The sequence below is a fragment of the Chrysemys picta genome, chromosome 11 (assembly GCF_011386835.1).
Source record: "Chrysemys picta bellii isolate R12L10 chromosome 11, ASM1138683v2, whole genome shotgun sequence".
NCBI classification, from domain to species: Eukaryota; Metazoa; Chordata; order Testudines; family Emydidae; genus Chrysemys; species Chrysemys picta.
The window spans coordinates 17,124,346-17,148,965 of record NC_088801.1 but is presented as its reverse complement, the minus strand read 5'-3'; the positions used below and the strand labels follow the sequence as shown (position 1 = coordinate 17,148,965).

Here is a 24,620-nt window from a genome sequence, read left to right as displayed (position 1 = left end):
TATCCGAATGTATTGATTGTGATGTTATGGTTGCGTGATGTGAAGGGTATGAGTGGGGAGCAGGGACAACATATAGATTCCCAAGGCCAGCTTTAATTTGCACATTTTTATATTTTGTTTTATTTTTCAGTCTTTGAGAGGAATATAGTTAAAACTTGCTCTTATTTTAAACTGATGTATATGTTTCTGTTATATTTTGGGGAATTTCTGCGACACAGGAGCTTCCCAAGGCGAAGGCAAAATTATACAGAAGAATACAGTGATTTAACGCAATTTAAATTTTAATACCAGCTTGTGCTATTTTTTTTCATGTGCATTATGCAAAAATCTCAAGAACAGTGGATAATTAAGGACAGATTAAAGTCGTTAGTATACAGGAAACTTTTGACTTTAAGATTTTATTTAGATGTTATAAAATATAATTCCTTTTCACTCTTGAAATGATAGATTTTGGCATGTGTTTTTTAATGTGGTGGATTAAGAAAATTACTTTTTATGATTAGAGATGTAATTTACCCATCAATTATTGTGTGGCCACTATATCCTCAGTTACTCAATTCCAGTGCCCTGGAATGGCTTATTGTGGCTTTTAGCTTGGGGTAGATTCCGTTTCCACCAAATACTTTCTCCATGCAGGTTGGGTGTCAGTTTCAATGTACAGTACCAGAAAAAAAAATTGACGTGCAAACTATCATTTGCAGTGTTTTACTAAAGACTATCTTTGCATCTGACAAGCAGGGCCGGCTCCAGGGTTTTGGCCGCCCCAAGCAGCCAAAAAAAAAAAAAAGCCGCGATCGCGATCTGTGGCGGCGATTCGGCGGGAGGTCCTTTGCTCCCAGCGGGAGTGAGGGACCGTCCACCGAATTGCCACTGAATACCTGGACATGCCGCCCCTCTCCGGAGCAGCCGCCCCAAGCACCTGCTTGCCAGGCTGATGCCTGGAGCCGGCCCTGCTGACAAGACTAGATTATAGATATACTTAAAATGTCCATACTTGTATTTCTCTAAATTGTAATGTATTTTTTGGATAACTTCATAAAACTAATGACATTTCAGTTTTATTTATAACAGTAACTTAAAGCAAATATGTTTTGTGTATTTTTAAGAGATTATTTTGGATCGTGAGGAGGAATGTGCAGTAAATTCATTGAATAAGTTGTCATGTAGCACAAAATACCCAATGATTCATTTGCATTATATTTTTGCATCTTACTGCAGGCAGAGAATTCAGCATTGGCTCTGGAAAATGAAAATCAAAGAGAACAGTATGAAAAGTGCCTCGATGAGGTAATGTAGATTTAAGAAAGATTTTATGACTGAGTTTCTCTGACTGTAATGAACAACAAACAGGCAGTTTCCCCAAGCCTGCCTTTCCAGTAGGTTCCCAGCCCTAGAAGCTCTGTTCTGCTCTCAGGGCCACCCTCATGACTGTGTCTCTCACTGTCTGCTAACTTTCTCTCCTCTAACACACACAGCTTGCCAAACAATCCTTTAGCACTTTGTTTACAATCAGGGAGCCCTCAGCTCACATGGGTAGTTTAGCATCTGCTCAGGCCTCGCCATGCAGCCCATTGCCTTGGGTGATGGCTTCTGTTGTTTTCAGCTATTTCATTACATAAAGGGACTTAACTGCTCCTTCCATTTAGCCTGAAAGAAGGGTGCTTAGCACGAGGCCCAGCTTAACCAATGTGCACTCTGTGCCCTTGCACAGTGCCCCCATCTTGGGGGGGGGAGGGAGAGGGGAGAAGGGCTGGCGACCACTGCAGGAGGAGGGGAGCAATGGGTAACTGGTCTGTCAGAGCGTTTTATTTTGCCCACTACATTAATTCCTGATCTCACTGCAGTGCTGTGACCTGCTGCTGGCCATAGAAGGCAGGCTGCTGCTGCTGCCACTGCTGCTCTGTTCTCCTGCAGTGGATGGCACTGGCTAGCGGCGCTGGGATTTTTTTACTTGGAAGCAAAGCATGGTCAGGCTATTGCGGCTGCCTAACTCGTGTAAGAGCTGGTGTTACTGGTTGTTGCTCTATGGAAGGATATGTAGCCTCTTTAAAACAAACACAAACAAACAAACAAATAAAATATGGCCCACCAAAAGGTTTTAATGGATTTTGTGGCTGTCTGCTCCCACCATCACATGCTCTGTCTAGTTTGGCTTTAACCAGATCTGTGATTGTCTATAACTCAGATAGACAGCAGCCTTTACACCTTGAATCACAGCAACACATAGCAGCCTGTGCATTTAAAAAAGCAAACCACTACACTACACACACAATTCTCCCCTTGGAGAAAGGACGAGAGAGAGAGAACAAATCACATATGACAGATACTAGCCACATCACTAATCCACTGGTGGAAGGTGCTCAGATATGGTGGTGTAAGAACCTAATTAGGATGGAATATAAGAATTTAATACGTTTAATATGAAATTGTGAAGCTTTGTTTTTTATTATCTTCTTGTCTTGGATATGATGTGGCTACAGAAGTCATTTCAGCACTGGGTTAAGTGAGACATTTACCCATCATTGAGAAAATAAAAGGGGTCCACACACACCTCTACCTTGATATAACGCTGGCCTCGGGAGCCAAAAATTTTTACCGCGTTATAGGTGAAACCGCTTTATATCCAACTTGCTTTGATCCGCCGGAGTGTGCAGCCTTGCCCGCCCGGAGCGCCACTTTACCGCGTTATATCCGAATTCATTTTATATCGGGTTGCGTTATATCGGGGTAGAGGTGTATTTAGACTGTAAGCATTTTGGGGCAGGAGCCCTCTTTTTGGTGTGTATTTGTACAGTGCCTAGCACAAAGGGGTCCTAGACTATGATTGTGGCTCCTACGTGCTACTGCAATACAAATAATATTCATTTTGAAACTGTGCTCCAGATTTTATTTTCTCAGTGCTTAAGTCAGGTGATTCAGGTCTTCCGCTGGCATATCTGTCCCTTCTCACTCTGTGAACGCTGTCCTGGAGGCAGTGTTTCTTGTCTGTAAGTGACAAGGGCTGCTGTTTCCAGTAAGGTACATTTTCTTGTGTCTTGCCTCTAGTCTTTTCTGTGTTCCCTTATTTTTTTCCTATGCCTCTGTTATTTCTAAGCTCCTCTCTTCTTCTTCGCCTCACTTGTTACCCACTCTATTTCTCATCTCTTTCCCCACCTCCAATCCTTTGACCTCTCTCTTCCTAGTGATATTGTAACCTGCTCTATCTCAGCCAAGATAGGCCTGGACCTATGTGAGCAATGATGCACATAAATTCGTTTCAGCAGCCATGACAACCTCACCACAAACCTGGAGACAAACACTGTGAGTTCCAACTATGACAGCCACATGGGCATCTAACACTGAGTGGGCTCACGCAGGAATGGCACTCACAGGAAGGTTCACAAAATAAACAGGGACCTTTCCGTCTACTCTTCTGAGATAATCTCAGTGAATTCAGTAAAGAAACAATAAACAGAATTAATGATCTGACGTAAACACAATTAAGAAATAATCCATTAATGCCCATGGAACCCTGTGGCTCCAATTGCCTTGGATCCCATGGACCCCTCTGGAGCAAGCATACCCTGATACAAAGTTATTCCTAACCAGGGATTTTCAGCAGAGCTGGTCAAAAAATAAAAACATTTTAAAAAATTGTGAAAAATTGTCCATTTTTTGGTTGGAAAACTTCTGTTCTTTATGGCTCTAGGCCCAAAGCAAAGCTCCACTTCTCACAGGCAAGAGCTCCTTCCCTGGTCCTTTTCTTGTTTGGGCCAGATTCTAGGAGCTTCCTCTGCAATCCTTAGGACCAGAGATCAGCTGCCTCATTCTCTTTCCTTCCAGGATGTCTCACATGTTCACTTCTGCCACCAAAATGACCTGGTTGGCTGAGGGGAAGGGGCTCAGTTGTCCCTCAAAACAGCAGGCTCTGATCAGTCCCAGAGTTGCAGTAGATCAGCCCTCTGAAAGAGACAACAAGGAGTCTGGTGGCACCTTAAAGACTAACAGATTTATTTGGGCATAAGCTTTCGTGAGTTAAAACCTCACTTCTTCGGATGCATCCGAAGAAGTGAGGTTTTAACTCACGAAAGCTTATGCCCAAATAAATCTGTTAGTCTTTAAGGTGCCACCAGACTCCTTGTTGTTTTTGTAGATACAGACTAACACGGCTACCCCCTGATACTTGACACCTCTGAAAGAGAGTTTCAGAGTCCATTACAATAATTATTTTTAATTTCCTACCAGCAATCAAATCGATCATGAATCATGATCTTTGGATCCCACAAAAAACGTGGGTGTCCCATCCTTGTCAGACTGCAGAGGAAGCCATACATGGCCACAGCATCAGCCAGAGATGATTCCTATTATGCATGGTCATGTCATGTTCTGATCTCTGTCAGTTAAGGGGAATGCTAGGAATCAAGGGTGTATTTCATCCTCTTCATGTCTTGCACACTCAAGAGCTGGATTCAGGGCAGTTCATAAATCCTGAGGCCCTGTGCTCCTGTGACGTCGCCCTGCCTCTAGTTGGGGTAGTGATGGTTGTAGGGCTGGACTGGTCAAGGTCCTGTGGGCCTCCTTCCCAAACCACTGCTCCCTGTCCAGGTAGGCCAGGGTCTGTCCCAAGCAGAGGGTAAACCTGCCACCCAGTCAGTGGACTCTGTGCTTGGCCATACATGCCACCTCAGCAAAAATTTTGTGGTGGGTGGGGCTCCGACCTGGGCAAGAAGTTCCAGCATCATCCCAGCCTAGCCATGATGGGGTGGCAACAACAAAGCTTCCCCACTATGCACACACAATCCTCTGCAGAAGTGTCAGTGGCCCTGCCCCTCTCCCATGCAAGAGCTAAAGAGGTGAAGGTATCAAAGTTCCCTCTTATTTCCTTTCTTTGAGGAGCAAATAGCTGCTTGAGCTCACGTTTAACACCTATGAGTGCAGCCTCTCTCACTCCCATTTCCTCCTCCTCTCTTTGTCTCCTTCATTCCATCATTCCTTGTACTTCCTTCTTCCTCATTCATGCCATGCCCATCGGTCACTATTCAAGGGAGAATACTGTATCTCTGACTTAAAATTTCACGTTCTCCAATCATTTTCACCAGTAAAACTCAATCAAACTCAAATATTCATAGACAAAAAACACACAAGGGTTATGAACATGACTGAAGCAAAATCCTTTATGAACTCTATTAATATATTCACAGATTTTTAAAATTAATTGCCCATCTCTATTATTTTATCAGAAGTTGACATATGAACATTTCTGGAATAATATTTGGAAGTAAAACACAATGCAAGAAACAGAATTATCTTTCTGTACCTTATGGGTTTGAGGTTACATGCTTAATCCTAGTTTCCTATTCAGGAATTTGACTGTCAGTTTATTGGCAAGAAGTAGTATAATGGTTATTCACGTTATTGTGCCAGCTAAGATTTCTGTCAAGCTTGACTGTACTGATATAGAGGAAAACGTACAAATGACTGCTTCAGTGGTAGATGAAATCTTAAAATGATTTCATCTTAATATTACTATAATACATTTCCAATTAGCACCCCCAACATATAAAGGCTTCTTCAATATGCATTTTACTTAAAAAAAAAAAAAAAAAAAAAAAATCTCTCTCAGAGCATCTGTTTAATTAATTAGAAAATCCTAAATGTTACACAAAGCCATATATATAAGATACAGTTCTGTAAAAAAAAATACACACACATATATATATATATATGCTTGGCATGTATGGCCAAGCACAGAGTCCATATATATATATATATATATATATATATATACACTTCACAGGCAGAAACCAAGATGTGCTAAGAGTAGCCAGGCTAGATTTGAGTGAGAAGTGTTGCAGCCTGGTGCAGGAGGTCCAGCACCACTCAAGTTTGGCACCCCATCTTCCACCCCCATTAATAGTGCGGGGAGTGATTCAGATTCCAGTGCTGCTGCTGGCATCATTGTGCTGGGCCCAAGGTGACCCACCAGGCTGAGAACCTGGAGTTAGGAGCAGAATCAGGGAAAATTCTCCCACCAGTAGCGTCCCTGAACCAGAGCCGGCTCCAGGGTTTTGGCCGCCCCAAGCAGCCAAACAAAACAAAACAAAACAAAAAGCCGCAATCGCGATCTGCGGTGGCAATTCAGAGGGAGGTCCTTCGCTCTGAGCAGGAGTGAGGGACCGTCCACCGAATTGCGGCCGAACAGCTGGACGTGCCGCCCCTCTCCAAAGTGGCCACCCCAAGCACCTGCTTGGTAAGCTGGTGCCTGGAGCCGGCCCTGGCCTGAACTCAGGGAGAGGCAGGACCAGGAATGGCCTTCCAGCTGCATGCGGAGAAGAGCTTCCCTTGCCCCGCAGGGAAGGCAGTGACTCCATAGACCTGGGCCCTCTCTGGCTTCCCCATCCCCTCCCTAATCCCCCAGGCAGCACAAGGAGGGCTGCTACCCCAAAGGCCTGGCCCTCTCTGACCTCCTCCAATCCTTCTCCTCTTCTTAAACTCTTTTGTCTCAATGATAATTTTTTAGAAGGGTGGTGAGGGACCTCACCTTCAGATTTTTCTCTGGGCCCCCAAAATAACATCTATGTGATCCTTGTCCTCTAGCCTGCAAGCAGAACCAGGAAACCGCTTACAATGTAAAGTGTTCAGCTTGCAATTTTAACAGTTTTCAGTACACCACAGACAATGCCTACCTCACAGGAGTGTTGTGTGGCTAAATGTCAGAAAGCCTTTTGACATCCTCAGATGAGTGGCATGGTATAGGTGTAAAGTAGTCTAAGGCTAGGTCTACACTACCCGCCTGAATCGGCAGGTAGAAATCGATCTCTTGGGGATCGAATTATCGCGTCTCGTCGGGACGCGACAATCGATCCCTGAATCGACGCTCTTACTCCACCAGCAAAGGTGGGAGTAAGCGCCGTCGATGGGGAGCCGTGGAGGTCGATTTTGCCGCCATCCTCACAGCGGGGTAAGTTGGCTCCAATAGGTCGAATTCAGCTACGCGTAGCTGAATTTGCATATCTTAAATCACCCCCCCCGTAGTGAAGATCTACCCTTAGTTATCAATTACTTCACTTTCCCACAAACAGGAACATGAATGTTAACTAAACCACTTCAAATTCACACCTTTAAATAATTCAGATTAATTTTCCTGGATGTCCCTGTGTAGACAAACCTTTAGATACCTATCTTCATGCACCCAAGTTAGAAAAATTTGTCCAATGTGCATCAGCAAGTTCTTTTTCCCCCCCTCAATTGGCAGATTATTCCATTTACACTTCTTTGTACAGTCTATAAAGCTGTAAGAATAATTTTATAGGTAATGCTGTTGCAAGTGCTTTGTACACATTGCAAAGAACCCTTTAGTCCTTCTTGGTAAAGTAACCCTATGTCAGGAAGTAAAGGAATAATGTATTAGATGTGATTGTTCAATTTTCAGGTAGAGCAAACAGACGTTAAAAGTACATGCCAGAAGGAACACTGTCAGATGTAGATTATAAAAGCCTGTAGGGCAACACATGGATTTCAAAAATATAACATATTTACTCCTGTGGGTTATTACAGTTCCAGTATTAGTCTGTCTTCTGTTAAATCATGTATTGAGCTATTTTATGTGACCATTGTTTCACAGGCTGCCTTAAATTAGGGACCAGTTTTGGGGGGAAAATAGATACTAGGTAATTTTATGAGAATATGAATCAAATCAAAGTTCTGGGTTTTAGAGAATTGAATTATTTACCGAAATGAATTAGCTCCAGCTCTTTGCTCATGACTCAGTTCACTTGAATAGTCTATTTTATTTATTCTATTTTTTTTAAATTCACTAACAGTAAAGGCAGCAAGGCAGATTTGTACTTCCAAATGACAGCCTCATGTATTGTTTAACTTTTAGAAAGCTAAAATGGACTAGAACTCATAACTAGACTCTGTGCACAGAGAGTTAAGCCTTAAGATTATGTTACTTAGACAGAATGGAATCAGGACAAACACATTGAAAATGTGACAGTTCATGTATAGTTTCAAAAATGACATTTGATTATGGTTATACATTTTTTAATGAAACATTTATCAAAAACATTCAAAAGTATCACCAGCAGAAAATACTTATTTTTCCCCCATGTCAAAAACGTAAATAATGAGAGGACACTTGTATAAAATAAATTTAAAAATTCCCTCCTGCATATACAATTCCACTAATCAATGGTGTGTAATGTGATTCAAGGTAATTACACATTATGGTGTGAATGCTTCCAACCATATTTTGATGACTGTAGGTATTTTAATTTGCTGTGGCACTTTATTGTTGCCTGCCTGTCATGATAGATGTACCATTTACCAATGCTGAATCAAGAAACAATTAAGCTTCATCAAAACATTCAGGATCACGTCCTCAGCAGGTGCAAATCAGTGTAGCGGTATTGAAGTCAGTTCAACTACAGAGACCTGACCCTTACATTATATTCTGTTTGACTGTATTAGACTAGAAGACCAAAATAAAGATTTGTAATGTCAGACTAAAGTTATTAGGGTGTATATGTTTTGTATGAAATGGGGAACGAGGCAAAAGTTGGAACCTAGATTTTATATACGCTCGCAATGTCACTATCTGATTTAGGGAGTGGGTTCAGGAGGTTACTCTGGGGGGGAATAGCTTACAGTGGGATCCCTCAGGAAAGGGTCTCCTCCACCAAAAAAATCAATATAATACACTGCTAAGTTATATTATTTTATTATTTATTTCTTACAGGTAGCCAACCAGGTTGTGCAAGCTCTACTTACTCAAAAGGTAGATCGTTTCTCTGATTTTTGGCATGTTTTTAAGGCTGTAAATGCAAACCATTAAATTAGAAAATGTATGTTTTTATGCAGGATACATTTTTCAAACGCTGTGCACACATTTCAGTAATGCAACCGCAAAATGTGAAATATGACAAGTGTTCTACCAATAACAAAAATGAATATTAATTTCTGGGACTGGGCACCTCGGAGGATTGGTAATGGAATATATAGCCTCACATCCCATTTGATATGTAGGGTAGGCCTGGCTAAAGTCAATAATGCCGGACAGTCCATCCCATCTCCTGGCTTTTTTGTGTCCTATACAAAATGATTTGGTTCTATCTCCCAATCTGATTCCTGTTGGACATCAGAAAAAGACAGTCACACTTGGCACTCTTGTTGGCTCTGAGCAGAATATAAGGGTTGTAAGTGAAATCCTGTGCCTCCCTGAGTGGCAGTGGAAGGCTCCCATATACACAGCGGAGGAATGGATATTCTAAGACTGGGTAGTGAAGAAGATGTACAGGGGATGCTTCAGCCCCATGCTATGGAAACTGTGCTCTTTAGCAGGTCTCTGCCATATGACAGCTGTGTAGAGAGGGATTTGTAGGTAGGCCATGCAGGAATATCCTGGAGTGTAGCCACCATGTTCGCAAACTGTGATGCCCCATGGAGGGAGTATATAGAGGGGGCAATTAATGTTTCCTAAAGCCCTACACTCAGTAATTGTGACTACAAAATGGCTCCATAGATGCCACTGTCAGTTCCATTCCTCACCTCCACGTCTTCAGAACAATATCTTTGTCTCTGTACCCACAGTTCCACCCTGCATAGGTTTGGAAATGATACTGCACACTCAAGCCTAGTGGTGGTCCACGCAGGTCAGATATGAGGCAAGGCAGTGTGGGGAAGATTGCACTTTTGCTGTTCTTGCTATATCTATTCTTACATATAAGCAGAGGACTGATCCTTGAGTACATAAAGCAAAATCACATCTTATAATGGTGACATATTTGCTAGAGTTTCAGTCTCCATATTTTAGTCTGTAATTTGGGAAATGTTGTGATGGTTTTCCAAAAGCAGAGAGAAGCTCTCTGAATTCTTTTACACTGAGAGTCAGATTTTTTTATGACAATGTACTTTCCCAATAATGGACCCACCCAAACTCGTAGGAACCATGGAGTTTGTACAGATATAATAAAAATCGACTTAAATACATTTAATAAAATAATTTGCTGAGTATTGATGGGATTTAACAGCTGCTTACCTACTGCTGAGTAATACCAGCTAATTTAACGTCCATGGAATGGAGAGGGTACTCTTCTAAATACTAATGAATGTTAACTGTTACAGTACTCCTACCTCTGTTCATAATGAGATCATTTATAAGAAAGGAGAGGAAAACAATAGTGTAAGAAATTGGACTCTTCAGGTCAATCACAAAAGGTAGTAGCTATACAAATCCAGGTAATAACTAGTAAACAGATAAATCTACCATAGTGCCGCTAAGCAGTAAGACACATCAAGTCATGCCACAGTGAGATAACACACCTCTGGGGCATAGTGAGGCATGAAGACAAGCTGAGAGCTTTCAAAGATTCAAGAAGAGTAATATTGCACAGTAACATATATTGGGTATGTTTTATTGTGAATTTGAAATTGCTCCGCAAGGGCTAATTTTTGTTTAAATTAAGTACATACTGTAATGTAAGGGATAAAGTACTGTACACCCCGCAGTATATGAGAAGCCTGATTCCACTGAGGGATTCTGATGAGAGAAACGGAGAGAGCAAAGCTTGAGTGATTTATCAATGTCACTGAAACCTTGAGATGGAATTACAGTCTTAAATGTGCACTTTTGGAGTATATCATTTGTTATAATACATATGGAATTCCTCTGATATGGCTGGCTTTTTACCAGGCGCATGCAGAAAATGGGTGAAATTGGGAATTTTCCTGAATTAGCCCCAGGGCAAAATTTCACCTTTTGTATGCAGAAAATTTGTTTGTGTTTTTCTCCCCACTTATAAATAGCAGGTTTTACCTCTGGGGAATCTGAGAAGTCAGATAATCAGCAAATGATTTTGAGACAAACCCACAAAATACATTTTGTGTGTTTGCTAGTGGGTGGGTTGCACAGCCCCATTGATTTCTGTGCAGATCATCAACCATCATTCTTCATGTATCCACGGGTGGCTTAACTCTACGTGGCAGAATTAAACCCGGGTATTTCCCCTGGGCAAAGAGGGATGCAGTATTTTGAAGCCCCACACAGGAGGTGACATCCCCTGCACAGTTTGTAACCTGTCTCTGCTGGGGTTTCCTATGTGGCAACACATGGGAAGGGGCCTCGGAAAAGGTAGGCAGTGGGGAACTGCTGCTAGAGAGCGTTGGTCGGGCTAACACTCTAGAAGCAGGTTCCAGGCAGTAGGCTGGAGTAAACTGCATGGAATATCTCTGCAGCCAGTGTGAGGTTTCCATCCCCTCTCCAGAGATCCCTAGTGCCCAGTTGAAAAAGTGCGGCTGGGTGCTTGGGTCTAAGTTTTCCTTAAGATCTGGATCAACATTGTGACATTGGAGTTATAGTGCACAATGGAATTGCTGATTGATCCATAGATCTGACCTTTGCTTGTCACCCTGCTACACTTGAGTCCTTTCAGGCAAGTGCTGACCCACATTCCATGCTCCAGGATCTGCATGATCATTTAATTTTTCCCTTTCTGATCTTTAAAATCTTGCCACCTGTTATCTGGTGCTACAGGTGACCTTCAGTGCTGTGTATGGTGAATATGTGGACAGGAACTGAGCATTACAACAGAGGAAATGGATTCAAAGGAAAGGCAGTGGGTTTCCAGAATTTGAAGGAAAAGCATCATTTCCCAGCTGAGGGAAGAATAGTTCTGGTATCGAGGAATAGTGCAGTGGGTGTTGTAAGCATAAACACCTTAAAGATTGTGAGACACTCGAGTACTACAGTACTGAGATAGATATTTGTAGTATCACTTTTTTAATACCCATTGGTTCTACCATTAGGAATGTGCATAATGATATACTTCAGGTTTTGTTAATTATGACACAACATGCCTACTGATCATTTTACTATTTTGATTTAATATAACCAGGAATTGCTACTTTACATAAATTTTCTTACGTTAATTTCCTGTTAATACTTTTTTTCACCTTTCTGTGAATGGCATTAGTGTTGGAAGAGTTTAGTGCATCTTGGTTGGTAATGTGCCAAAATTTTACTCTTGCTCTTGAGCAAAAAGTCCAGAGTTAGAGGCATATAAACTTCCAAGGTTTAGCTCTTAAAAGGAAAAGTTTGAGAGGCAACATTGCTATGTTTGCAATGTTGTTTTAAATTGTCAGTTCCCATGAAGCATTTTTCCTCTTCAGTGAACTCAGTATTTAAACTTCATTATAGCAGCTAGTACTCAGTTTTAATTTCTTTGATTATTTGTGAAAGCCATGTAAAGAGGGGCTTTGGTGTTTGTGCTTCCCCAGACGAGAAATACTGTCCCATATAAGTTAATAGATGAGAGTTTTTAGCAGGGGTGTTCACTCAGAGAATTAAAGCTTTAGGATTTCACTACACCTCAAATAGATATCATTGCCTCATCATTTTAGAAGGCACCAAATATATAACTTGGACAGCTTTAGAACCACTTAAAATAAGCACCATCGTGGTAATGTATCCAGGGAAAATAACTTCATAATTCATCCAGTGATACCTCTGTAACTAAAGATATTTCAGCATGTTTCCAGTGGTCTCAGGGCAAGGTTTTCTCATTGTGTGGTGACCTCTTTTGTATTCTCTGTGCTGGCTACAGTACACTCTAGATAAGAACTGGCACTGCTGGAGACAGGTACTTGGTTACTTCTGACTAGAATTTCCCACTCTGAGCTGCTACCTCATCAGGTTCATGCACCTTTGCGGGTCAATACGTTGTTAACGCTATTAATGGACAAGCATATTGGAGGCAAGAGGCCTGTTTCTCCACCATGTGATGAAAAATAAAGGCAGTTAGGCAATGCCAGTGGGTAGCAGCTGTTCTAAATTAAAAAAAAAAATGAGAAGAGTGGCTACACTTTTTCTGAGAATAAATGTGCCTGCAGTTTATTTGTTCACACAAGTGCCACTAGAGTTGCAAGCCTTTCTTATTTTTGAAGTTCATATTGACTATAACACAGAGATGTCATGTCCTTCAAAGAAGACTGCCACCTGTATTGTATAACTTGTGTAGAGATTTTGAGTCAAAGTCTGCCTGAACCCTACTGAAGTCCACTTTGTGGCAGAATCCCATGTTCCCTTAAATGGCCACAAAAGGAAGTCCTATGCCAATATCTGAAATTGGTATTCAAATATACTTTCAGCCAAGCTGTACCATCAGGCCAGTTTACGGCCTTATGTTTGGAAGATGCTTTGTCCAAAATACTATGTAATCAACAAACACTTCAGTCCTACTACTGGAGGGAGATCAGTACAAAAAATGGATTCAATATGTTATATTCAGCATACTTGTATGCTGCTAAATGTACCAATTGCTAGGTATACTCATGTGGTTCAGAATATGTGCCAGGTTTTGTTCCATGTACCAAATACTTTAAGGTTCGAAGTTCCATTGGAATATCAACAGTGTAAAGAAAAGTCACCACATTCTGCTACAGCACAGAAATTGTAGAAGAGTTGAGCAATGAAAGGGTTACAGACACTGATGAAAGCCATTCCTTAACATATAATTTCTTTTGTTTGTTTTTTTCATTTGCTATTGTTTGCAATTGTTATTAAAATGTATTTGCATATTACTTTTTTCATTTTTAATTGGGCAAGCACTGATTCTCCCTGCCCCTTGTAATTGTGGTGGAATATCCACCAAGATGGCTAATGTTTATTTCATGTATTGTGCACCACCAGCGTCAAAGATGCCACTGCAGCTCTGAGAATAAAGCGTTCGTTAGGTTATGTTCCTTCAGCTATCTGGGTAGCAGGCTCTGCTGCAGCAGTAGAGCATAAAACAGTTCTTACATAAACAGTGGGTCTAGTAAAGTGCTTTATTTTGATTAATATTTTGCTAGCAGAATGGGGACTGCAAAGAGAACAAACTTTTAGGATCTGCACTTAGGCCTGAGTCCAGCAAAGCACTTAAGCACATGCTTAATTTCAAGCAATGCTTGAAGTGCTTTGCTGGTGTCTTAGATGCTGAGGTGACAGACACATTCTAAAAATCTTAGAGTATAACAATTCCCATTAGACTATAACAGTTTTAAAGTAGATAAAATTATTGGGCTAAATTACTCAGCTTCTCTTTAAAAAGTTATCATAGGTCCCTTCAGTTACAAAACTGCTTCATCAAAATTAGACAGCTGAAATACTGTATGGTATGGAATCATGCTGGGTATATAAAAAACCCACATACTTGGTTTCATAGTTTATCAGACCTCTGTTCACTCTGTTCTGAACTGTGATTTGGGCTTTGTGGCCACCTAAGGGAGTAAAGTAGGGTGACCAGATGTCCTGATATTTCGGGGTATTTCAGGGTGTGTCCTAAGATCGGTCAGGAAGCAAATTGTCCCAATATCTGCCGGCAGAGACTGACTCAGCGTTTTCCCCCCACTCCAGCGGCAGGGACTGACTCAGCTTTTTTTCTCTCTCTCTACTCCTTCCCCCCCACCCCACCCCATGTGTCCCGATTTTTTCTTTCCCTCATCTGGTCACCCTAGAGTAAAGGGGAGTGAGAATCATTTTTACAACCCTGTGTAAGCCCTTGGAAGTGGGTGTAGGTGGGCTACAAGTGGCGCTCTGTCCGCTTCTACAGGTATCTGGGCAAAAGGTAAAGGTTGATGAACCTGCAACCTTTGGCTAATTGACTTGACCTTTCAGCTCAGGCACAAGGGCTTCATGCTTTAAGAACCAGAGATCCCAAGTACAATCTCAGCTGCAGACAACCCATCCAGGGTCATCAGGTTTCCAGTGGTAGCCTTTATTGTCAATGGAACTGGGTAAACCTGTAAAACTTGGGATGAGCTTCCTCAGCCAAGGCTGTAGCAGGCTCATCAACATCTGTCTATGGCCAAGCCACCTCTAGAGTGGCTAGTCCAGAGCTGGTGGACAGGAAGAGGAATGGAAAGTGAAGAGCCTTGGTGCCCCCCATTTCCCGATGCAAAAGCCAGTACAGCTGAGCCAGCATGGGCGGTGGTATACTTTGCTCTTCGTACTACTCCAGAGCAAACAGAAGCAGGGAGGGGAGTGGATTTTGGAGGACTATCTCCAAGGCATAATGCCTCCTTGGTCTACTCCTATAATGGTGTAGCTTACAAAGCACCCCATGGTATATTAGGGCTTTGCTTAAAGACACAGTCCAGTTCTATGAAAACATAATTATTTTAATGTTTTCTGATTCAGTTTATGACCACATCAATACAATAAAACACATTGCTGCTAAGGTCTAACTGACATTGCACTCCAAAAGTATATGTACTGTAACTAATATGTCTGATTTCATGCATTTAAATATTATCTTTTGATGATCAAATAATCAGGGAAATGGTGTAGTATCTTTTTTTCTGATTTATTTGTGCTATTTTGAAAATTTTACTCATTTGTCTCTTCTGAAGCCTCCTATTCCATAAAGCATTTTCAAGAGTTTCACTGCATTTTCCCTCAATCCTCCTATTTTCTCCTGTGCTGTAGGATCTGAGGGAAGAATGTGTAAAGCTGAAAACAAGAGTTTTTGATTTGGAACAACAGAATCGAATGCTAAGTGTGCTTTTTCAACAAAGGGTCAAACCAGCTTCCGACCTCCTTCTCCAGGTAGGAAGAAACCTTTGCCTCTGGAATCTGCTAAATTTAGATTCAATACATTTAAATAATATTAATCTTCTTAAGATAATGTTAGCACGCAAGAAGTGACAACTGATAGACATAATATATTAGAAGAAAATTGGTTATCTATCATCTGATAGCATTGAAATTGAAAGTGTACACCACCAAACTTTGGCTGCACATTATGTGCAGATGTGGAGAGAGAAGTGTATCTGAGGAATAAGTTACTTTTTGAAGTGCCTCCTCAGGATGATAAATGGGATGACATATGGGTTCATTATTCCTTTTGGGGGGCAAAAATTGTGGTCACATAATTCCATAATATTCCATTTGATAGTAAACAAAGCATAATTTTCTATGAGAAAGAAATCAGTCTGTTTAGCTTTCTCCATGTTTGTTGTAGTGATTCAATATATTACATAGACCCAGAACAATATTTTATTTACCTTTTCTGGGACAAGACAGTCAAGAACTCAGATGTAGAGTAACCTGTCTCCAACTCTTCCTTGTTATCCTGGAAAAATCAGGAAGGCTGCAGATTTTCTTTTGATGTGGCATTTCCCTTAATATGAAATTACATTTATTTTCCCTATTATTCTTTGTTCCCCTTCCCATTAGAAGTGTCTAGCAGCACCTCTGCGTTAGCCAGAAAATCTGACCATGAGCTGGGTTGAAATTAAATGAAGGTAACTTTAGGTTGAGATTGAGAAGCTTCTTAAAGAAGATCCAAATTCTGCCCTTTATGTGTATACAGTTCTCACTGAGATCAAAGAAAGATACATGAGAGTGCAGAATTTGGCCTATGTAAGAGCATGAATGAAACTCTTATGGAAATCACCAGGTGTTCCACACATGTATATGATGGTGAAATTTGGCCCTTAGGTTGTCATATATCTTCTCAAAAGAACTGGTGTCAGTCCTATGACTAAAGTTATTTGAAACTGGACTGTATCAAGTGCTATGGAATATACTGAAGAGAATGAACCTGCCTTGGTAGCAGGAAGGAGTAGATGATCTAGTAAGTCTTTTTATTTCTAGCTTGTATGAATTTGTAACATTTATCATTGTTGCCTCTCCATGGTTTAGCAGGCAGACTCTTCATATCTGCAGAATTTTTCTGACTTCACTTGCTTAGTCTTTATTGGCCAAGTGAGAAGGGGTACCACTGTTATTCCTAAACTCCATGTCTCCCATCTGACAGCAAAATGTACTGCTGATGTTCAACTGAACTAGGTCATCAACATATTTTGAGACCTTGGGAAAAATCAGAGGAAGAGTGTCACTGTATTTCAGACAATGAAGGACTTCTGATAAAGATGATCAGTGTCAAATATTATTTTTTTGCAGAAAAACAAAACAGTAAATTTGTGAATTACCAAAATTTAACTCATCTTCTAAATTAATTTGCCCAATGGAATCTAATTCATCATCTGAGCCTTTAAGATTTTCAAAAAGATATTTCCAAATGATATTACTGTTAGATTAGGCAACTAATAATATGTCTGCCATAGGGGTTGCCACATTAGTGGACACTTTGGATTATACTCTTAAACCCAGATTCAGAAAAGCTTTTAAGCACTTGCTTAAGTTACCCCATTCAGGAATGTACTCAAGTGTGTACTTAAATACATGCCTGAATCACAAAGTTTTCTTGAGTTGGAGCCAAACACCATAATTATTTGAAAGGGCGGTTGCTTAAATGTTCTGATGGTCCCTTCTACATACACAGGCAACCAGGAGACCACAACTCTCTCAAAACCTGTGGAGTTGACACTTTGCAGCTTCCATGTGGAATCTCTGCACATTTAGCTGCACATGGATGTTCTAAGGCGGTGGTTCCCGTTGATAAATTGTATAATCAATTCCTTGACCACATTTTGGTTCATTATGAAATATATTCAATAGACCAAATAGCCAATGTCAGTCAGGTTTATTGCTATAAGCCAATAATAATATAGTACAGGAAATAGTTTTTATACGATACCAGTCTCTGGAAAGCTGTCTTGTGCAGCGTTGTCACATTCACCTTACATGGACAAAGTTACACATTTCAGCTGGTAGTATTTATCGGATGATTTTACAAGTTAACATTTCTTTACATGTCACTAAACTTCAACCCATCAGTTTGTCCCAGTTCATTAACTTATAGACTCATCTTATCTTTGTTTTGGATACTAGCATTCCAGGTACTGGTGTTTGAAGGTACCTTCTAGGTTTGTACCAGGTTAGAACAATCATATCTTGTCATCTTTCTTTGGACTATTCCAGTACTGGCCTGTGGGAATAACTGTATCTCTTGCTAGGGTAAAATACACACATGTCCTTATCCTGACAACTTTGCTATCTGCTTAAGCCAAAGCTTACTTCAACTAATGCACGGTGTTATGGGATATCAGCATAAGTGAATAGGCAGGATTATAGTAAAGATACAGGCCAGTTTAGGCTGTATAACTGCTATAATATTTGTGCTTAATGATATTTCTGCTTAATGCATAGTAATATATATATATATATATGGTGTGAATAATATACATATGACTAATATGATATATGTACAGGCTAGCCAGCATATATTGGTCAACATTCCGAAACATTTTATTGAGGCAACCTACCCAACTGCATTTTGTGTTTTTTTTGTGACCCACCATAATGTACATGCACCCTCCACCCAACCGCAACCCAAATCCTTGCCCAATGCAGAGGGGAGACATTGGAAAGATAGGTAGGGGATGGTGGAGAGTGATCTGCTGCCTATGACCCATTTGGAACCTTCGCATGACCCACTGTTAGGTCGAGAACCACCCTTTGGGACACACTGTCCTAAGGCAGGGTGTGTGATCCATGTGTTTTAGAATGGAGTCCCAAATCCACCTTCATTTACTAAGCACTATTCCTCAGTTGAATTATTCTTATTCTCTAAAGATATAGTTGAGTTTAGAGAAATTATATAATCAATAACTGTCTTCACTTTACACATTGTGTACACATTTATACATTCTGAAAAGCATCTAAATGACTTAGGAACATGAGTCCGATAACTTAGGGATGGGATTTTCAAAGGAGACTAACTCTGAGAGTTTTGAAAATCCCAGCCTAGGCTCACAAGCCCTATTCAAAGTCAGTTGTACTTGTGCTACTCATTTACTTACACATGTGTGAACATATCATCATTTGTTTATTGTTGCTTTATACAATGCAGTACAATGTTATTTTCATACAAATCTCATCCTAAAATTATTTGTACAATTAAATAGTTACAAATTTGAAATAAGTGAGTGCAGGGGAAGAACAAAATTGAGTTAATCTTAGTTGTTTTCTTCTGTAGTTATCATGTATACCATTATCACCAGTGACTTGATTGCATGTTACCAGCAGATTATTCTGCAACCAGACATTAGTAAATTCTTTTACTTAAATTTAAATGTACTTTAAAAACTATATATGAATTTCTTGGCATACCAAATGCGAATTAAAGTATGGATTTCTTCCATTTCAGTGGTGTTGAAATCTTGCATCACTGAGCTTAAATGCTTTTCAAAATAATGAATCACCAGTATCGTAGGTTATTTTAGTGCATTTGACTTTAAACAAAGCCTTCACAATCTGTTTGGTTTTTGCTTATAAACAAGAGGAGAACATAACTCACTATGATCATTTAAGGATGTGATACAAGTGATTTAAATTTGAGTGCAGAACATGTTCCTTATATAATACCAAATGCACTTTGCTGTTTTTCCTCATGTTTCATAGGCAGATCAAAAAGAAAAACTGATTACTCCAGATTTAGTAAATTTCATGCAAGGGAGGTTTAAAAGACAACTTTAAGAAGGCTTCATTGTAAAACAGTTATTAAGTATTACATTTTCATGAATTTTGGATAAATATAAGTATCCATTAAATCCTAGGGACTGATAGTACTGAGCAAGAAATTACTGTGTTTATCTGGGGGATTTGATTATGCAGATTGCTACATTAATTCTTTGACACTAGAAATTTCGGTGCGTCCATTGCTGGCAGTATATGTCACACGGGGGAAATCTCATTCCCATCTTGAAAAGATTAAGGAACCCAAACACTGACATAAAAGACCAGAGTTTCCAGGAGCCGGAGGTAATTCAGTCTCTGCTCCATCACCTCTTTATGTTGGAGGTGAGTTTGTTTTGAGACTCTCTGGAGACACGAAGTCTCTTGTTGCTGGAAGTCATGTATATAGTTGGCATTAGATGTAGGCTAAATAAGCAAGTGCCTAGGGCACGTAATTTTTGCTGTTATCTAACCATCCTTCTCCTTGACCCATTGGGACAGATTTGTGGACGAGATCTCCCCTTTTAAAGATGCCGTCACCTCAATGCCACCGGAAAAGCAGTAACAGCCAAGGCCAGGATCCGTGGCACTAATGGAGCTCCTGACCAGTTGACCCCCACTCCTTTACCTGCGGGAGGGTGGGGGTTGAGGGGAAATAATGTACCTGCCCCTTTGGGAAGTGTATAGAAAGAAAGATCAGGAGCTCAGTTTTAGCTAGCCATGTTACATATAAACTGTCAGTGAGCCACACACCAGGAGGGAATGTTAGAGAGGCTGAGATTTGAGCTTGGATGAAAAGGAGCAATCAAGGAAGACAAGGCCAGTGCAGAGAAACTAAATGAGGTGAGAGGCAGATATGTGAGTGTTTGGTATAAAGATGGTAGCTGAAGACACGTGAATGTATGAGATAGAGTGCAGAGGGTGAAGACCTAGAAGGAAGCCCATGCCTGCTGAATTGATGACACAGGATATCTGTAATATAGGAACAACATTTTAATTCTTGGTGTTACAGTATTTCTCTCTGCCTCATTATTTGTCTTTCTAAATTAATATACATTCTGTTGTGAAAGGAAACATTTTATTTCTAAAATTGCCTAAAAATGAACTTCGTTTCTCCATCCTTCAGCTGCTGCTCCCCAACACACACCTTTGACTTTGTCCGTTCAGATCGTTTATTTTTTTCTCTTGAAACAGAGAAATGAGTTCAGTGCTTTCTCTTCCCATCATTGCCCTCCCCCGCCCTTACAGGTGAAAATGGAATTACAGACACTGGGCTTGATTCTGATCTCATGTTGTACACGTCTTTTACCTCAGAGTAACTCCACTAATTTCATTGGAGTTATTCCTGATATAACCCACGTACAGAGAGAAAAAGCCAGTCTATTGAAAAATTCTTTATAGAAGAGGTAGTGCCAAATTCTGCCCTCAGTTACACTCATACAATTGCACAAATGTAACTGAGGGCAGGATTTGGCCTGCCATATATACCAAAGCCATTCTATAATAGCTTGTATACTACCATGAAAATCAAGTAAAGGTCTAAATAAATAACAATTTTACATTAGAAGGTGCATATATATAAATTTGTTAGCTGAATTCTCTCAGGAATGTTGTTTTATCTCTTCGTAAACAGAGTTACTATCATTGATGTTATTAAAGCACTTTGAGATCCTTGGGTGAAAGGTGTTAAATAAGTGCAAAGTGGTAGTAGTCGTGTTTATTGATTTGATTTATTTCATTAAATAAATAGTGATATTTGCATAGAGTATGGGAAGTATAAAATAATATTACTAATCATAAGACTGAGGGCATCTCTGCTCCCAGACTCTCTTTTAATTGTCATTTTATTACTCTCGCTCCAAATATCACTTTAGCAACTCTAGAAAAAAGCAGGAAGACTTCTGAAACATCCACTTATGCCTTATGTACATCTGTCTGGATTAGTATAATTCATTTTCCATGGATCTCCCGTATTGCTTAATTGTGTACCTAAAACTTGTCCATACTGCTATGGCCAGATTGCTAAATTCTCAGCTTAATGTAGGTAATAACTATTTTTGTATTGACTTCTATAACAATTCAAAGAGTGTGCTCTAAAATATGTATTTGAAGGGAAATACACTTACTTAGATGGAAATAGTTATCAACTTAGCAGAAAGGGGTAAATTGCTCCAACAACATTATTATATATGTGAAGAAAGATAGGACAATTAATTGTTTAAGACCTGACAGAAGTGTATAAAATGAATGGCCCAGAATCTGACCTTACATTCAGATATCTTGAGATATCATGATGTTCTGAATACAGATGGTTAAAAGAGACGTTACGTTGGCTTCTACCAGTTGAATATGCAGAATCTGTAGGTATTTCTAAAAGTAAGCAGTTGAGGAGGAGAAAACAAACCCAAAGATCATCTTATATTGCTAGTAAGGGATGCCAACAGTTAACCATTCATTTAAATAACTGTACCAATATGTGCTGAAAGCTGCATAATTCAGACTGGCTAGCATGCCAACTATCTAGACCCCACCTCATGCATATCTGCACTCTAAAGGCATATTTAGGAACAAGATCCATAACTAAGTTTCAACCATTTCAAGGCTCTGAACTTCCTGCAGTATAACCCCGCAGTTCACCTCTCTCTGCTGTGAAAACCAACTATTTATTCCTTCCCTTTGTTTCCTATCTTTCAACTATTCACTGATCCATGAGAAGAACTTCCCTTTTATCCATGACTGCTTACTTTGCTTAAGAGTCTTTGGTGTGGGACTTAGTCAAAGGCTTTCTAAAAGTCCAAATACACTACGTCCACTGGATTACCCATGTCCACGTGTTTGTTGACCTCCTCAAAGAATTCTAATAGATTGGTAAGGCCTCTTTTCTCATGGCTACTTGGTTTTCTTGGAAGCCTTTGCTAAGGGACCTTGTTAAGGCTTTCTGAAAATCCAAGTACACTTTATCAACTTGATCATCTGGTCCTGGTGACTTATTACGGTTTAGTTTATAATTTTTTTTCCCTAAAACCTCTTCTATTGACACATCAGTTTGGGCGAGTACTTCAGCTTTGTCACCCAAAAAGAATCTCTCTGATGTTGGTATCTCCCCGACATCACCTGCAGTGAAGACTGATGCAAAGAATTCATTTAGCTTCTCTGTATTGGCCATGTCTTTCTTGAGTGCACCTTTAACACGTTTGTAGTCTAGTGGCCCCAATGCCTGTTTGGCAGACTTCCTGCTTCTGATGTACTTAACAAGAATTACTCTTAGTTTTTGAATCTTTGGCAAGTTGCTTCTTAAATTCATTTTTTACTTTCTTTATTGTACTTTTACATTTTACTTGCCAGAGTTTGTGCTCCATCCTATTTTCCTCATTTGGATTTGACTTGCCAATTTTAAAGGATGCCTTTTTGCCACTAGCAGCCTCCATTATTTTGCTGTTTAACCATGGTGGCATTTTGTAGTCCTATTGTCTTTTTTGATTTGGGGTATACATTTAGTCTGAGTCCCTATTATGGTGTTTTTCAGTGCTCTCCATGCTGCTTGCAGCATTTTACCTTTGTGACTGATCTTTTTAATTTCTGTCTACGTAGCATCTTCATTTTTGTACAGTTACCCTTTTTAAAGTTCAATGTTACTGTGGTGGGTTTAGCTGGTATTTTCCCTTCTACAAGGATGCTAAATTTAATTACATTATGGTCACTATTACCAAGTGGTTCAACTATAGTTACCTCTTAGACCAGATCCTGTGCTCTACTTAGGACTAAATTAAGAATTTCTCTTCTCTTGTGGGTTCCAGGACAAACTTCTCCAAGAATAAATCATTCATGGTATCTGTAAATTTTATCTCTGCATCATGCCCTTAGATGACATTTACCCAGTAAATATAAGAATAGTTGAAATCACCCTTTATTATTGTGTTTTCTGGTTCTGTAGCCTCTCTCACTTCCCTTAGTATTTTACCTGTACTTTACCTACTTATTTCCTATCTTCTCTACTATATTGTGTTCCCCACTTTAATAAATTCATCCCCAAGGGATGTCTGTGCCCAAAGCAGGTGGTCCTCCTCACCTGTCAATTTTCCCCTAGTCCCCGTAATCTCTAATCCTCTGTAAACTTTTTTATTTTATGTGCAAGCAGTCTGATGGACTAACTGACCTAACAGACTGCTAACAGTTAACACCTTTCACCCAAGGATCTCAAAGTGCTTTAATAACACCAAAGCAAGAGGATATCATGACTTCATCTGGAAGGTGAGTCCCAACTATAGGATTGTTTCCCTCTGCTCCAGCTTGATGGTCTCCTGCCTTGAGACTTTCAACCTCCTTAGCAGTACAGCCCACTGATCAGATGAACAGCTGACCAATTCAATCCTAAAAGATCACTCAGATAAAAAGGAACAGATTAGAGAGTCAATGACCAATTTCTCCTTTGGCGGTATCCTGGAAATTTGAACCCAGTGAATCTTCTTCACAGGCTTAAAATTAAGTACTTGGTTAAGTGCTTTGCTGGATCAGAGTCATATTCATGTTGATATGGGCATATTCTCAGTATTAGGAAAATCTTCCTGATAATGAGTTGTGTTATACTGTGGAATAGTTTCCCCCGGGAAGAGATGGAAGCCTCGTCACTTGGGACATTGAAAACTAAACTAGATACAGCACTGATAAATGTACAATGGTGAACAATCTTTCATCAGAAGTGTGATGGACTAACTGACCTAACAGATCAATTCCATCTCTAATGTATGTGTTTCTATGATCTCCTTCTTGTCATGCCTGGCTTCTCCTATTTCAGCATCTGGAGTCTTTCTGATCTCTCCCTCCTCCCCTCCCCCAAATAAACAAAGTTCAGTAAGCATATAATCCTGGTGAACATGACAAATGTTTTAAGTGAAACAGCCAGCACTTTTCAAGTCCTTGTAGCACAGATTATTAGCCTTTAGGACTGCCAAATAAAAGCATTAAAAGGCTTTTCCATGTCTATACAATCATAAGGTTTTGTGATATTTTATGGAGCCACTTTTCAGTTCCAACCTCTGAAAGCAAGATTTGTCCACTGCCCAGCTGACAATAAATTGCCAGGGAAAGATTACCAACAGTAAATTGCGTAAATGGTTTTGAGGCAAAATATAAATGGTCTTTAGTGTAATATTTATAAATAATTTTGAAATAGGAATACAATCTATTATAACAGTTGAAAGATATATGTGGGCATAGTCCTGATGAATGAAGATGGATGTTA

General features: G+C 40.0%; 1 protein-coding gene across 7 annotated transcripts in view; it reads left to right on the top strand.

The window, feature by feature from the left end:
• Positions 1-24,620, top strand: part of NCKAP5 (NCK associated protein 5) — a 605,695-nt gene that overhangs the window by 466,812 nt on the left and 114,263 nt on the right. For all 7 annotated transcript variants that reach the window (XM_042855509.2, XM_065560497.1, XM_065560500.1 and 4 more), the window contains 3 exons: positions 1,219-1,287; positions 8,720-8,758; positions 15,443-15,562. In XM_042855509.2, coding sequence (XP_042711443.2) covers positions 1,219-1,287; positions 8,720-8,758; positions 15,443-15,562 — 228 coding nt within the window. The remainder of the gene's footprint in view (positions 1-1,218; positions 1,288-8,719; positions 8,759-15,442; positions 15,563-24,620) is intronic.